Source organism: Miniopterus schreibersii (genome assembly GCF_964146895.1).
Source record: "Miniopterus schreibersii genome assembly, chromosome: 21".
NCBI lineage: Eukaryota > Metazoa > Chordata > Mammalia > Chiroptera > Miniopteridae > Miniopterus > Miniopterus schreibersii.
Genome location: NC_138123.1, coordinates 16,416,957 through 16,431,548, shown reverse-complemented (window position 1 = coordinate 16,431,548; position 14,592 = coordinate 16,416,957). Strand labels below are relative to the sequence as shown.

The window sequence follows — 14,592 nt, the reverse complement described above, 5'->3', positions numbered from 1 at the left end:
TCTCGTGCCCAGTTCCCACCTTCACTCCCATCCGGCCCGTCACTCAACAGCGGCTGTCCCCAGAACACGCTGCCACCCATTGAGTCTTAGGCTTATTCTTGGGCTTGGAATTAATTCTTCAAACCATCTGGCCTTTGAACTCCCTCTCGTCTCTTACACCAACCCCACGATGCCATCAGCATCCCCTTCCGCAGCTGCTGAAAGCAGCACTTTTAGTTTAGGGAGTTTTCCCAGGCCCCGCATCTCTTCACCCTGGCGACGGGTGAGAGGGCACCCAGACCTCAGAGAGACTGCTCCGCAGTTAAACAGCCAGTAAATGGTTATTAACTTGCTAAATGTTCCCCGTATCTTTCTTTAAATTACACAAAGAAAAATGTATTAAATAATAGTTACCTCCGTGTGTACGTTATTATGAGAAATGCCCCCCAAACTGAAATACATGTAATAAACCATCCGGACAACGCTGCTCTCAGCCATCTCTTATTTATGCTCTAAACTTATCACACATCACCCGTGACTTCGGGAGGCAAGGTGGAGCATTCAAACCACACTAAGTATTTCTCTGCTTTTGTACCATTTGTGCACTTTCTCCAAAGATCCAGGCTACGCCAATCTAGGCCTAATGCCAGATATTAGCATAAGAGAGGTATTATAATCACATAAAACATTAGGGAAAGCGGTCAGTTCTATCATCTATGGCAGCAAATGGAAAGTAAAAAATAGCTCATAAACTTTTGTACAATTTGAGAAATCCGATTTTGAAACTGAACTTGAGACTAAATGTTCCAAAAAGAGAATTAATCAAAACTAATGAACATTTAATGAAGTTTTAAGTAGCTTTTTCAATGTGTTCACTCCTCCCACTCAGTTTATTTAATTTGATGCTTCTTACTGTGTTTTAGTTTTTCTCAGCAATTCTATTGATAGGTAATAAAAACATTAAGAAAAAAACTTCTAAAGAAGCCAACAGAGGGGCCTCTCCAGTGGACAGAGGAACATTAGAGGCCTACTTTCTATTACGCTAATGGACTGGACTGACATATCCTTAATTAAAAAATTACATCAGGGCAAGGAATGCAAGGCTCAGGCCCCAGGCTGGAGCACCCACCTCCGCTGCTCCTCCCCATGCTCTCCGGAGGGGACGGTGAGGCACTCGTCCATGTGTCCGTGCAGCAACCTCAGGACATCACCGCCGATCAGGTACCCTGTGGGGATTGAAATTCAGTCACATCTCAACTGTCACGGTCAGATGTTGGTAGCTGGACAGATCAACTGGTCCAATCTTCTATTTTCAGACAGAGAAACAGAAGTCTAGGGAGGCTTCAGTTCCTGGCCAAACCTCAGAGAGGGATGGTGCCACCTGCCCGCTGCCTCAGCCCCGGGCCCCACGCACAGTTAGTGACATTCCCACTGGAAACCACCACCCCAACCCATAAAATCCTCCTGAAACATACACGCATGGATAGGCCCAGCTCCAGCCACCCACCCTGGAAGAGGGGAAATCTTGATGCCAGTCTACCTGAGCAACACCCTGGGGCCAGAACACTGGGGAAAGTAACCCTAAAAAGCTGGCACATAAAACCACACTGACAAACTACAGCTGACAACAGTGTAAAAATAAGGGAAGGGAAGTCTTAACCCAGGCTTTGCTTTTAAATAGAAATTTTGATTGAGTTGTGTCATGTGGCTACATTATAGAATAGTCTAGCACAAGCTCTCGTTAACAGAGCTCACATCACAATCCCGAAGACGACCGCCGCCCTGCGTGAGGACAAGCCCTCTGCCTGGAGTGGAGTGCGTACCTTGGGCCGCTTCGCTTCCTGAGCTGATGGGGGCGACGCTCCAGAGAGTCTGCTGGAACGCGGCGTCCACGTGCAGGCTGCCACCGCCGCTGCCGTAGGACAGGTGCTGCGGGGAGGCGCAGGGCGTCACTGCAGCTGCGGGGTCTCAGCGCACCTGCTTCCGCCCGCTCACCCCAGCACCAGGCCTGAGCCGCGCACACAGGGCACCCACCTCAACCCTGTCACTCCACGTGCAGAAGCTGTAGAAAAGACTAGAGCTCCCACTGACTCTAGGCTCTTTCCACCTTCATTCTGAGTTAGGAACTTAAGCCACTAATTAGAAAACACACAAATGAATACACTAAAATAAATATATTCATTAAAATAGACTATTTGGTTTTAAGGCCCATGGATGAACAAAATTGTACAGCTAGCGGCACTGCCATTAAAATTATAACAAGTTTTCTACGTCTCACCCTGTGATGGTTTTTTGACAATAAAGCAGGTGAAACCTACAGGACCAATGTCTTAGTTTCATGGGGTCCTTTAAGAACTTTTATCTGCAATTTGACACAATAGCCATTAGATGGCGGTACTTCCTGATAGGTATCTAAAACCAGGCAGATACATTTCCTCCAAAATTCAGATGATACAAATTTCAGGTTTTCCTTCTTAAAAATAAAAATGTATTAAAATATCATAATTAATCATTTTAAGAATCATAATATATGAGTTCTCAAACTATAAGTAAGGAAAAACAAAATTATGAAACCACTCTAGAATTTTACAGCCAAATGCCTCGGTTATTTTACTAATCACCACCTGCTGCCTCTAGAATTTCAAACACACACAGAACCACCACCTGTGTTCTTGGGTCATCTCCAAAAACATCACCAATACTCCTGTAATGTTTCTGTAACGCTTTTCAATGCTGGTGACAAATGACAGACAGCCTGACCTTTCAAAGGTTTCAATGTACCTGAACATCCCCAGAAACCGACCCTCCTCGTTAGACGAAGAGAATCACAGCGTGAAGCCATCACACCGGTGAGCTCCCCAGGCCTCAGCACCCCAAGGGGCTCTTTTATCTAAGTATGCTATTCTCAGGGCACCAGCAAAAATAAGCATGTCACTATCTTTCTCTTCAAAACAAAACCAAAGGCGGTTTTGACATATATGTCATTATCTCACCAATAATTTTTCCAATCAATAAAATTAAAGTTTACCAGCTGATTGACCAGACTTAGCAATAACCCGCCCTGACCTGGCTCTTCCTCCCAGCCCGCCTTTTCACCGCCTCAGCAAGTCCCTCTGACACATAATCCCAGCCGAGACTCCTTGACTGTTAAAATTCTTTAACTACTTTCAAATAAATCCTATGCGTTCTGCTTCCACAAACAAGGAAGGTATTTTCTTTCGTAGCAATCAACACACTATGTACGTTAGTGCCTCTTTCTTTCTCTTCTTGGCAGCTGTCTGACACAGTTCACAGCTACATCCCCAGCATCCAGCACCATCATTCAATCAACAAGTACCTGCAGAAGCCAAAACCTTTACATTCAAAGTAGCACAAAACCACTGCTTTGGACCTAAAAATAGTTTAAGTTATGCCACAAATATACCTATTTCAATGGCCTGAGCCAAAATCACAGCACACACACACAAACACCTCTATAAGACCATATGGCTCTCAGCAGAACAGGACCAGATGATTTAAACACCAATGCCTGAATTTTTACTTTGACTTAAAGTGAAAGCTCACGTCATATTATAATAAACAAATTGTTACCATTTGTTAATTCATCCTGGTTCACTGAATAAACTATGCACAGAACATTGTGCTGAATATTAACAGAACACCCTCCCCACCCCAGGATGCCAGGAATCTAGAAGGGAAAGTGATATACACAAAATGCTACAAGTCAGTATTAAAAATGGTAGGTGGACTGTCATCAAAGTGCTACAGGAACTGAGAAAAGAGAACACTTAGACCAGCCCTACAGGGACATAGGTCCTTGTACTGGGGCTAGGGGACAGGTGGCATTTCCACAGGTCAGACAGATTTCATGGGGGATGAGGGCATGAGGAGCCAGCGGGATCCACCTGGACCTCCCATTTATATATTTAGAGATGTCTCAAAATAGTCAGCACATACATTGGATTTGGGTATGTGTATTGATAATGTTAATTTGCTAAGTGTTTACGCATACCAAAGTTATTGCCAACCACTTTGGAGATTTCCATTTTTAATAAACAAGAAACCTCATAACTAGGAGTGGCCTGGGCCTCCCTGGACCTCTAAGTGGCTCAGACAAGGGGAGTGGTGTGGCAAAGAGAAGCATGTACCAGAGGCGCACAGATACAGGGACAAAAGGGCAGTGAAGAGTTGTCCTGGGCTTGGAGCACATGGTGAGAGGCAGGCCTGGGAGCCAGGAAGCACCAAGGCAAGGGCCCCATATTCTAGGAACGTTAAATTGGCTAAAATGTAGCTTGAAAATTGTTTGTGACTTTTAAGTAATCATGAGGTTTTCTTATGCCTGAAGGTGACAGAGAGTAAACCACCTGCACTGTGACTGTTGCTATTACTTATAGAGCATTTTCAGATCCATGATCTCATTGCTTCACCCCAGAAGCCTTGGTGCTCAGTGTAACCATCACCATCTGCAAATGAGGAAGCCAGAACCCAGGGAGCTAAGTGATGGTCTTAGGCATTCAGTGGCACATGGATGCTGGCAGCCCGGCCTCTGTGAGATTTGGGTTTGCTCCTCGGTCAGAGCAGATTGAGCCATCCTGTCGAATAAGCTGCATGTCCTGGCTAGTACATGTTATACAGCAACATACACATAGTTAGGCTGAAATCCAAATAAGATGTGTAAAGTCACATGTTGAGAAGGATGCATGAATCATGTTTACTGCTACTGGTTTCCAAGTAAAACTGCAACTCAAACCGTGCATCAAAATACGTCACAGCAATGCACACAGCAAGTGCCTAATAAATGCAGATTTGACAACTGACACACTTGCACTGGCCTGAAAATGTGCACAGTGCCTCTCTGCACCTACAGACAAAAGGACAGATGCACAGCCATGGACATCAGATGCCCAGAGTAGTCCCTGCAGGTCTCTGAGCCCCGTCACCCCTGCCTGTTCCCATCATGCCTCCCACAAAGCAAGTGACACAAACCCTCCTCCAAGAAACATTTCAAAATCGGAACTAAACATGTTCATAAGCAAAAACTGATCTGCAAACCCCCAAACCCACCCTACTGCCATGTTCATAGAGCAGAGGTACCAACTACTCACTTAACCTGAAGTTGGTAACACACAAATGAGATGTGCCACAGCCGTGGGAACACACACCCATGGACGGCCTGGGCTCACCGGCAACACTCTTTCTGATTTTGTCTCAATCATCATCCGCTGACACACGTGGGCTTTTCTGTGAGTATTCACGTAAATTTCACAACACCCACCTTATATTTGTTTAAAGTTTTCAACCCTAAGATAAAAATAGTATTTTGCCAAGTTCACTGTTGCTCCACCTGAGGTGGCAGACTGGTCTGCAGGCCAGGTGCCCTCTGGGCCAGCTCAGTGTTGCCACTGAAGGCCACCTGCAGCCCCACGGCTCAGGCCACCAGGCAGATGGGACAGCCATGGCGTGGTCTTAAGCTGCCATCCACAAACTCCTAAACAAAATGGAAATAAAGCTGACAGAAAATAAAATAATAATAATAATACTTTGCACTGGCATCTTTCAATCTGCAAACTTCTGCAAATGATTATTCTTTAGCAAAAATACAATTCACTAAATGAGCTCTATTAAATATATATATATTGGCCTCACCACAAAATAAATCTACGTTTAATGATTAAACATAATCTTTTCTTCATTTCCCCACCGTCAGCCTCTACGCTTGAAACAATGCAACGTCAATGAGAGACCTCAACCTATTCTTACTTCATCCATTTCTGCTTTTTTAACGTGGCAAGTATTTCTCACATAAGAATTTGCTTTCTTAAATATCCAAATTGGTAATCACAACCTCACTAATGCCGCCTCTCATGGCTGCAGAACAGTTTCTGAATTGCTGCTCAGACTGCACCTGGTGCTATTAGTGACAGTGTCCTGAGCAGGCATCAGGGTGCACAGGAGCCCGTCCAAACGGGCCTGCGGAGCCGCACCTCCGAGAGTTACACCCCTCCCCTACCCGGGAGTTATTTATATCTCATCAAATGGAGATACAGGCTTGTTTCTAAGCAATTTTCCTGGAAAATTTGCAATCTGAACTTTAAAGAGGTAGTTTTATTGACCTGCCATTTATCATCTCACCAAGTCTGTGCCCTACCGTCCACACTTACCAAGTACCTCTCGGAGGACACACTCACTAAGATGAGGTCATCGCCCACGCGCACTTTCTCTCCCTCGGACCGCTGCTTGGAGGCGGGGTGGATGGTCCACCAGCAAGCCTCGCCTGGGGGGGAGGGGGGTGCAACACAGAGGAGCCTCTTAGTGGAAGATCCATGTGCTTTATTTAAAGAACCCTATACTTTTGGGGGGTGCTGATTTAAAATGGGTGCAACTGTTATCATCAAAACTACTATCCTATGCATTATTTTGTTATTTAAAAACGTGGTTGTTTCTATTAATCTAAGGGTAAAATAAAAGAGAATCCCATTATAAAAGGATACTTTATAAAAATATCTGGGTATAATCAAATAATTTCTTCTAGAACAAGTCATGCATAAGCCTCATGAACTACAGGCCCGTTCTCCATTCCTCAGTGCTATAACCTAAGATACAAATTAGCACACAATTTCTCAGCCTGGTCATAGTTCCTTTTAATATGTTTTTGTTGATTTTTAGAGGGAAGGAGAGAGAGAGAAAAATATCAATGAGAGAGAAGCATCATCAACAGGCTGCCTCCTGCACACCCCTACTGGGGATCGAGCCCGAAACTCGGGCACGTGCCCTGACCGAGAATCAAACACCAGCCGGGTCAGTCATAGTTCCCTTTAAAACATAAATGTAAGTTCTGTGCAAAAATGAGAATGTTTTTAGTGACATGTTATCTAAGATCTTGCTTCTCTCCCTCTGCTCAGCTTACTTTTCCATTAACACTTGTTTTGTTGTCTGATTCCCCAAAGCCAGAATGTAAGTTCCGCAACAGCAGGGGCCTCTCATGTTTTGCTCGCTGGGGCTTCCCCAGAGGCCAGCGTTTTTGTTTTTAATGCTCTGCCACTCAATACAAATTCATTTTGCATAAGTGAGTAAGTGAATCAGCAAATACTGCTTCTTAAGCATGTTTACAGTGAATACGTAACCGTAACCGGTGCCGAGTGGCTTTTCTTGCAGCCGCGGTCTTCCTTGAGGGTCTTAGAGGATTCCTCATCTCTACTCAGTCAACTCATGTGCTTAGAGAAAGCAGTTTTTCATTTGTTCACGCAAACATTTATAAAGCCCCCACACTCTGTGCATTGTTGCTCTAGCAGCTGGGGATACAGCCATAAAAAAGAAGAAAACATCATCTGCCTGTGATTTTAGTTCTGATCAAGGCCGCACGTGACAAATGGTGAGTACACTGACTAACTAGTAACTCAGACAGCGGAGAGCTCGGGGACCGCAGCGTAAGCCCCGGTGCGGGAGGGGGCTGCCTGCTGGTATCCTGCAGCCTCAATGTACGAAACAACTCTCCCACCGTGCGTGTCCTGCACGTCTGAGAGAGAGAACTGAAGACTTTCTCTTTTAGGTAATTTTGTGCTGAAGAAAATTATTACAATGAGAAAACTTAAAACAAAACAAAAAACAAAAAAAAAACACCAAAAATACAGGGAAATGACCGAGCCTACATAAAATGAAAAAGAAATAATACATTTATATTTTTGAGGTTTGAGACTCTTAGAATTTTGTGTATAAGGCAATGTGTCGCTTTATTAAAAGCTTAACTAAGTTGGTCATTTTGATCCATTTGTAGTCTGTGAAAACTTTAGACTGTGGGTATTTTTAAAAGAAGAAGGTGTGTGCAAAACAGGTCGATCCTACCCGTGCAGGGAACAACTTAGTAATAGTTGGTCTATTTCCTCCCATTCTTTTTTCTACTTGGTCTTTTACTTATTTTTAATTCCAGAGTCATGCATGCTCACTGTAAAGATAAAAAGATAACACAGTCGAAATGTTCAGAAGTATGTAAAGTGTAAAGTCAGAGCATTGAGAACAAAAACACAAATAGAGCTTACATTCTCCTATCTGGATTCTCTGAAAGAATAAATGTGTTAATATACACAATTTTGTTTCAAAAATATATAATCCACGTCTGTTTGACCCTCACGGTGCCTCCCAGCTCCGTCCAGCACAGCCTCTGCCCCCAGCCTCAGCGCGGACCACAGGCTCACCTGTGGTGTCCTCTTGCAAGCCGACGTCGAAGGCCAGCTTATCCGTTGAAGACCGGGAGGTCGACAGGCAGCACAGGTACTGAAGGACACAGAACCAGCAGCTGTCACTACACACAGTCCCCTCCAGTGGAATTCTGACACACAATTTGGTGCCAGTCTCTCTCTGCTGCATCAAACCTGGATGCTTCTGAGGGAAGCCTGGTTTTCCACGGTACCCGGGTTCACAGGAGCAATGGCAATGCGGTCACATCTGCCATACAAAGACTAAGGAGAGGGTGCTGTGGTGAAAGACAGGGAGCGGGGGCGGGGTGCATCCTCTCACCCGTGTGATTTCCAGGATGGGGAGCAGGAGTGGAGCCGGATCTGACAGATCTTCTCCAACAGAACCTTGAAAACTGTTCACTTTTACCTTCCAGCTGTGTTTTCATCTGTAAATTTTAACTCTGAGGTGCACCCAGATGTGATCTGGGTGAGTAGCATGTTGCCCCTGGGTGAGGTTTATCACGTGGACGCACATGTGTTTCCCAGGAGGACCCCAACTCTCGCAACACCACCGTCTCCTTACTTCTGCCACTCCCCAAAAGTTCTCCTAATCTATACTCTTGAACATGAACTTTAGGATAATTTCTCAGGCCTCCTCCCCTGTCCCCACCCCAACCTCATAAACCTTGATAAGTGTTACAGCCATAGGAGACAGAGATGAGTTTGTCTGAGCTCAAGACACTACCATCTACACCCACCCAGTGCACCGCCAGTGAGGACAGGGCCCTGCACACAGGGCTGGGACAGAGCAGCCAGAACTCCCAGAACCACGGACAGCTCCTCCTGTGGACAAGGGCAGGCTCAGTGGGTGTCCGTTAGTGAGGAGGCAGGAGATGAGCGACCACGTCACGTGACCGTCGGTGTCCTGGGGATGTGAAATGAAACTAACCTGATTCTGTCTCCTGACTACAGAGCCCTGGCTCCCAAAGTCATAGAAAAGGGGCTTCAAGGGTCCTCACAGGCTCTTGGCCAGTGGAGGATTGTGAGTCTGATCCAAGACAGGTCCTTGAGGTGTATGGACTTTGACTTAAAAGTACTAAATGTCTAACTTTACTTGAGAAAAAGTTTCACAGTGGACTTCCTAGGCAAAAACATAAGTGATCCTATTAAAGTCTTCTGAACCCTTTCTCAGTAACATCACAGTCCTGGGCACAGTCACCATCAACACATTGTCTCCTCCCACAATGCCGCGGCCACTGAGGCGGACACTGTGATTATGCCACTGAGGTGTAGGCAAGTTCCAGGAGGGCAAGGACCTGGTCCACTCACCACTATACCCAGCTCCTAGGGCAGAGCCGGCACACGCAGGGGCTAAGTGATACTGACAGAATGAATGGATGAAATTCTCAGATGCAATTACAGGCCTGCAGAGTCCAGCGGGGTATCCAAGGCTGGCAGCATGTGGGAAAGCCAGCCCGAGCCAGGTCCTCCAGCCTGTCCAGGCTCTGACCCGCCTGCTACGTACGGACAGCACTTCTCTGAAACAGACTCTCCCGCTCACTGTCTGGTGGCCAGTGAGAGGGGAATTCTCTCCAAGGAGCCGGGATGCATGACTGCTACATGCAGACAGGTTGTTTTACGTACAAGTGTTTTCCTTTATTTTATTTCACATCTCGCTATGGCAGCCAAGGCTCCCGTCGGTGTGAGAGAGCCTACTCTTGCTTTCTTTATTTGCTCACCTTTCTTCCGCCAAGAACGGCTTTAGCATTTCAGAAGATGGACACTGCTCAGACAGTGACATTTTCTTCAGCACTGGTTACTAGAAATGGACGCGGAGTCTCATTAAACCCTTTCCTAGCACCCACTAAGATGACTGTAGTTTTCCCACTTGGCCTACTGATGCAATGTTGCGCACTAAACAAAATGTTATTAGTCCTAAATTCCTATCTGCACTTTTCCTGCACTTTTGAATTTCATTAACCAGACTTTTCACATCAGTAGTCATGGTGGAGACTGACAGGTCTTTGTGGGGTTTGTATTATTGCTATTGAGGTATGCTTAGTCTCCTGCTCTGGAACAGTTTACATATTTGCCCATGACCTTCTTTTCAAAAGGAATAATAGATTATATTATACTTTCAGATACTGGACTATCATGTTACTAAAATCAGCTTGATGGAGAATTTAAATAATGCTTAAGCTGTGCTTATGTGTAAAACAACGTAGTTATGCAGTAAAATCTCAATTATGTAAAAACAAAATTTAAGGACAAGAACATTGAAATTTATTTTAAACACTCCAACGAATTTTCTCTCATTAGTGTCATCATGAAGATTTTTCCTTCTGTAATTTCCATAATTTCCAAATCTTATAGGATGAAGATGTATTGTCTGTATAATTTAATAAAGCATTTAAAATAACAGATTGAAACTTTTATGTATTTTACACATATAAGAATAAAATACATGAATACAAATAATACATATATATAGTAAACCGGGCGTAATCAGCCTGAGAGGAGCTCGATGGGTGAGGGGAAGATGGGTGAGAGGAGGAGCTGATGTGGGAAGGGAAAGGGAACATCTGGTCACCAAGGAAGAGACGTTAGCGGGAAACTGACAGTGGGACTCAGGCAGATTTTCTAATGTTATCTTTCAGCAAAAATAAACTGTTTAAAACAACACCAGAAATGAGGAATATTTCTTATTTTACTCTTAACACATCTTCTAAAACTAGTCTATCAAAAGTGAGATACTAAAAACAGGAGCCATATGATGAGAGAATTGAAGGACCTTAAAGGTCATCTAAGCTAATCATCAAACGAGAGAACTGGACAGGGTGCAGACATTTGACACGATGCGTCCAAGCCCACTAACGCGCCCCTCGCTGTCCCGAGTGGCCAGGAGGCCCAGTGCGGGGCTCACCCGGGAGGGGGCACGCCGCGCCTACTCACCATGCCGCTGTAGGAGTGGCGCAGCAGTATGGCGTGTCCGTAGAGGAGCGTCCGGTGACCACTGCCTTGAGCAGTCTGGGGAGGAAGGACACAGGGTCGACAAGAGAGGAAAAACCAAAGCAGTAAACTTAGTAAGTCAATAAAAAGTTCTGTTCTCAAGGAAAAGTTAAGAGCTAGTACAGGCAGCCAAGTGCTGTGGGGAGATGCTCATGTGGACTGAAGTGTCCATACGACCTGCACAGGGGTGCAGGTCACCCAGTTCAGGAAGAAAGGGCTGATTTCAGTAAATACTTAGTATGACTTGTGACTATTTATTCAGTTATTTGTTGTCTGTGTCTCTCACTGCATGTGCTCTGCACTGCAAGGGAGGGACGACGGCTCCTTGGTCCCACCGTACCCCAGGTGCCCAGCAGGAAGCCTGGCACACAGCAAGGACTAAGCACCTTGCTCAGTGAATGAGCCTTACTTCCGAAAATACAAAATCCATCAAATCACCCACAGGCTTAAAAACCTTTCATACCTTCCAACTGTTTATAGGAAAGAGTCCAAATTCCTTCACACGAGCTAGAGAACTGCCTCGCAATGTGAGTGTGCACAGGAGCCCCCGGGGAGCTGGCTGACACAGACTCCTGGGCCTGCCCCTGGGGCCTGACTTAGCAGGTCCAGGGTAAACACAGGCATTTTCACTTCGAAAGGGTCCCAGGTGATGCCGGTGCTGTTCTGGGGCCACACTTGGAGAAGTATAAGTATAGAGAACATTCTGTCTCAACCCTTTCTGGCCACCTCCCACACCCCAAGCTCCGACCACACACTTTCCCTGCCCAGAACGGGCCATGCTGCTTTCCTGGTGCTGCCTCAGGGCATGATGGCCTTCACTCTGGCGTTTTCTACCTCATAAGCTGTGCTTCAAAACTCAGGTTCAAGGCTACCTCCTCCGGGAAGCCTCACCTGGTTTCCACAATGTTAGCTGCTCCCTCAGTGCTCTACAGCCCCAGGTACCCGGCCTTATCACTCCACAAAGTGAGCACTTTCTCTTCTGGGCTGGACTGTGAAGTCCTCAAGGACAGAGACCTGAGCCCTCAGCACAAAGCCCTCAGTCAACATTGATAAACGAGGAACTGATGGGGGAGCCCCGTCCAGGCTGGGTGAGGAGTGTGACCCGAGGTGTCATGGTTCACAAGGCAAGGTGTTCCGAAGGGAAGGGACCACGGAGTGCAGTGGTGGGCGCAGAAACTGAGCAGGACCCATCAAACTGGATCAGGGTAAGATCACAGAGGGTACAGAACGTTAAGCCAAGGGCTTTGCACTTTTTTTCTAAAGGAAAGGGGTGTCTTTGAGTGTTTTAGGGATGAGACTGATGATACTGATACATACGCCTTGAGAAGTGTACAGCCTGTGCTTTAGTATCAACACTATCATACTTTTTACTAAAAATATATCCCTCTCAAATGTTTCAAATACTCTCTTAAAATAACTTTACACAGTATGCTCTAAAGACCTCAGAACCATTCTTAAAATCGATATTAAAAGTTATTAAAATTATTTAAAAGCTGCTTTTAAAACAAAAGGGAAGTCACTTTTTCACATACTGAAAGAAAAGGGGGGAAATGTACTTTGTAAAATTACATTCCCACTCAGCACAAGGCCTCTGTGGGAAGCACCCTAGTTTTCTATGATACATGTGACTACTGTGGCCAAGGACACTTTTACTGACCTGTCTGGTTTGCACTGCTGTGACAAGAGCCGAACTCTTACACCAGATACAGCTCCAAAGACGGGATCCAGCTGAACTTTCCTGACAGTCACATCAGTCAAAACAAGACTTTAAAAGACTTAACCCAAAATGATTAAGTGTTCCTTTTACTGTAAAGTTCTGCCCACGCATTTCATGTTTATATGAACATATGTATAAATGTGCAAATTGGCTAAGCTAAGAGGAGACATTTCAGTGACTAAATTTTCTTCCAACTATAGATTTTACACAATTATAGATTTTAACTAGAGATTTCCTCACCACTTAAATGCCAATTATGCCCGATTTAGTTTTAATAGAACTCGTCCAAGTTTGCACCTAACCCACACTAAATTAATTGTTACTAATTATGTCATTGCTATCACAAAGTGATGCCGTTTCTGTCACATGTGCTACTGTACTTTTCTTCTAACTTGTCGTTTTAAACAACATTAATCTAACTGACTCAGTTTCCGATAAAATAAAATGTGTAATTTCAACTCTTGGAGCCGGTTGGGTAGCTTAATTCATTCAACAAACATTTATCAGAAGAACTGTGTGTGGGGATGAATCCAAAGGGGTAAGTGATTCTTTCCTGTGTTTTTTAATTTGATGCATGACTTCATTTTCTTGTTGAATGTGGCCAGTCCTTCTTTAACCTATGTAACTAAATATAGGGTGGACAAAAGCAGGTTCACAGTTGGCCCACCCTGTATTTACGGACTTCCTCCAATGTAGGGGACTTAGGTACTTTATGAAGATGGTGCCACTTCTGGGGTTGCAGGAGGGCTGCAGACACCCCTGCTCAGTCTCAGTGAGGACTGACCATCACTGCCGGTGACAGCTACATCAAAAGCAGCAGTAATTTAGTCTTCTGGAGCAGGGTCCCTCTCCCTCTGCCCACCCAAACCTAAACCTATAGCGCATGATATGACCACCAGACCTTTGGGAAGCCATCCAGTACCAACCAGATGCCTGTCAAGTGAGCTACTGAGGCAGCCAGCTTGAGGCTGGCCTGCCTTCAAGATCAGACCTCAAAAAAAAAGAAAGAAAAATCTTGGTGATTTTGGAAGTTAACCTGTTAACTGTTCCTTGGAATCTAAAACATAAGTGAACAGTTGCACCAAATAAAAAAAGAATCAGGAAATTTTGTTTTAAGTAACACAAATACGCCTTCAGTTCACTTTAATGCCACCAATATGTTAGTCCTGCTAATTCTCCAGTAAATATTACACATCTTTTCCTATTCATTCAAAATATATTTATGGGTGGCGTGGCCAGCATGGCTCAGCTGGTTGGAGCATTGTCCTGTACATCGAAAGGTTGTTGGTTCAATTCCCGGTCAGGGCACATACCCAGGTTACAGGTTTGATCCCTGGTCCGGGTGCGTATGGGAGGCAATCAATCGACCTTTCTCTCTCACATCGCTGTTTCTCTCTCCCTCCCCCTCCTCTCTCTCTAAGACCAATAAAAACATCCTCGGTGAGGATTAGAATGTACCTGTTTATGGGCGTCTACTGTCTGGGAGTATAGCGCATGATGCTGAGGGCACTGTGAAGACATAACAAGCTCACAGTCTGTTCCTTTGCCTTATGCATTCATTCAACAACTACACACCAAGCCCCATGTAATTTCCTTCAAGGTCTTTGTTCTCTATCAGCAAAAAAAATGAAAGTTTAAGAACTAATTCTTTGCCTGTTTCTCAATACCTCCAACTACATGATGGATTATCAGGTCCTTTTAGTACAAGTATTA

The 14,592-nt window shown here is 44.9% G+C and overlaps 1 protein-coding gene across 1 annotated transcript in view; it reads right to left on the bottom strand.

Annotated features, from left to right (window-relative positions):
* Nucleotides 1-14,592, bottom strand: part of RYR2 (ryanodine receptor 2) — a 472,766-nt gene that overhangs the window by 280,100 nt on the left and 178,074 nt on the right. The window contains exons 6-10 of the mRNA XM_081124070.1: nt 11,106-11,180; nt 8,172-8,250; nt 6,141-6,253; nt 1,803-1,908; nt 1,109-1,205 (exon numbers count right to left, since the gene is read on the bottom strand). Of these exons, the coding sequence (XP_080980196.1) occupies nt 1,109-1,205; nt 1,803-1,908; nt 6,141-6,253; nt 8,172-8,250; nt 11,106-11,180 (470 nt within the window). The remainder of the gene's footprint in view (nt 1-1,108; nt 1,206-1,802; nt 1,909-6,140; nt 6,254-8,171; nt 8,251-11,105; nt 11,181-14,592) is intronic.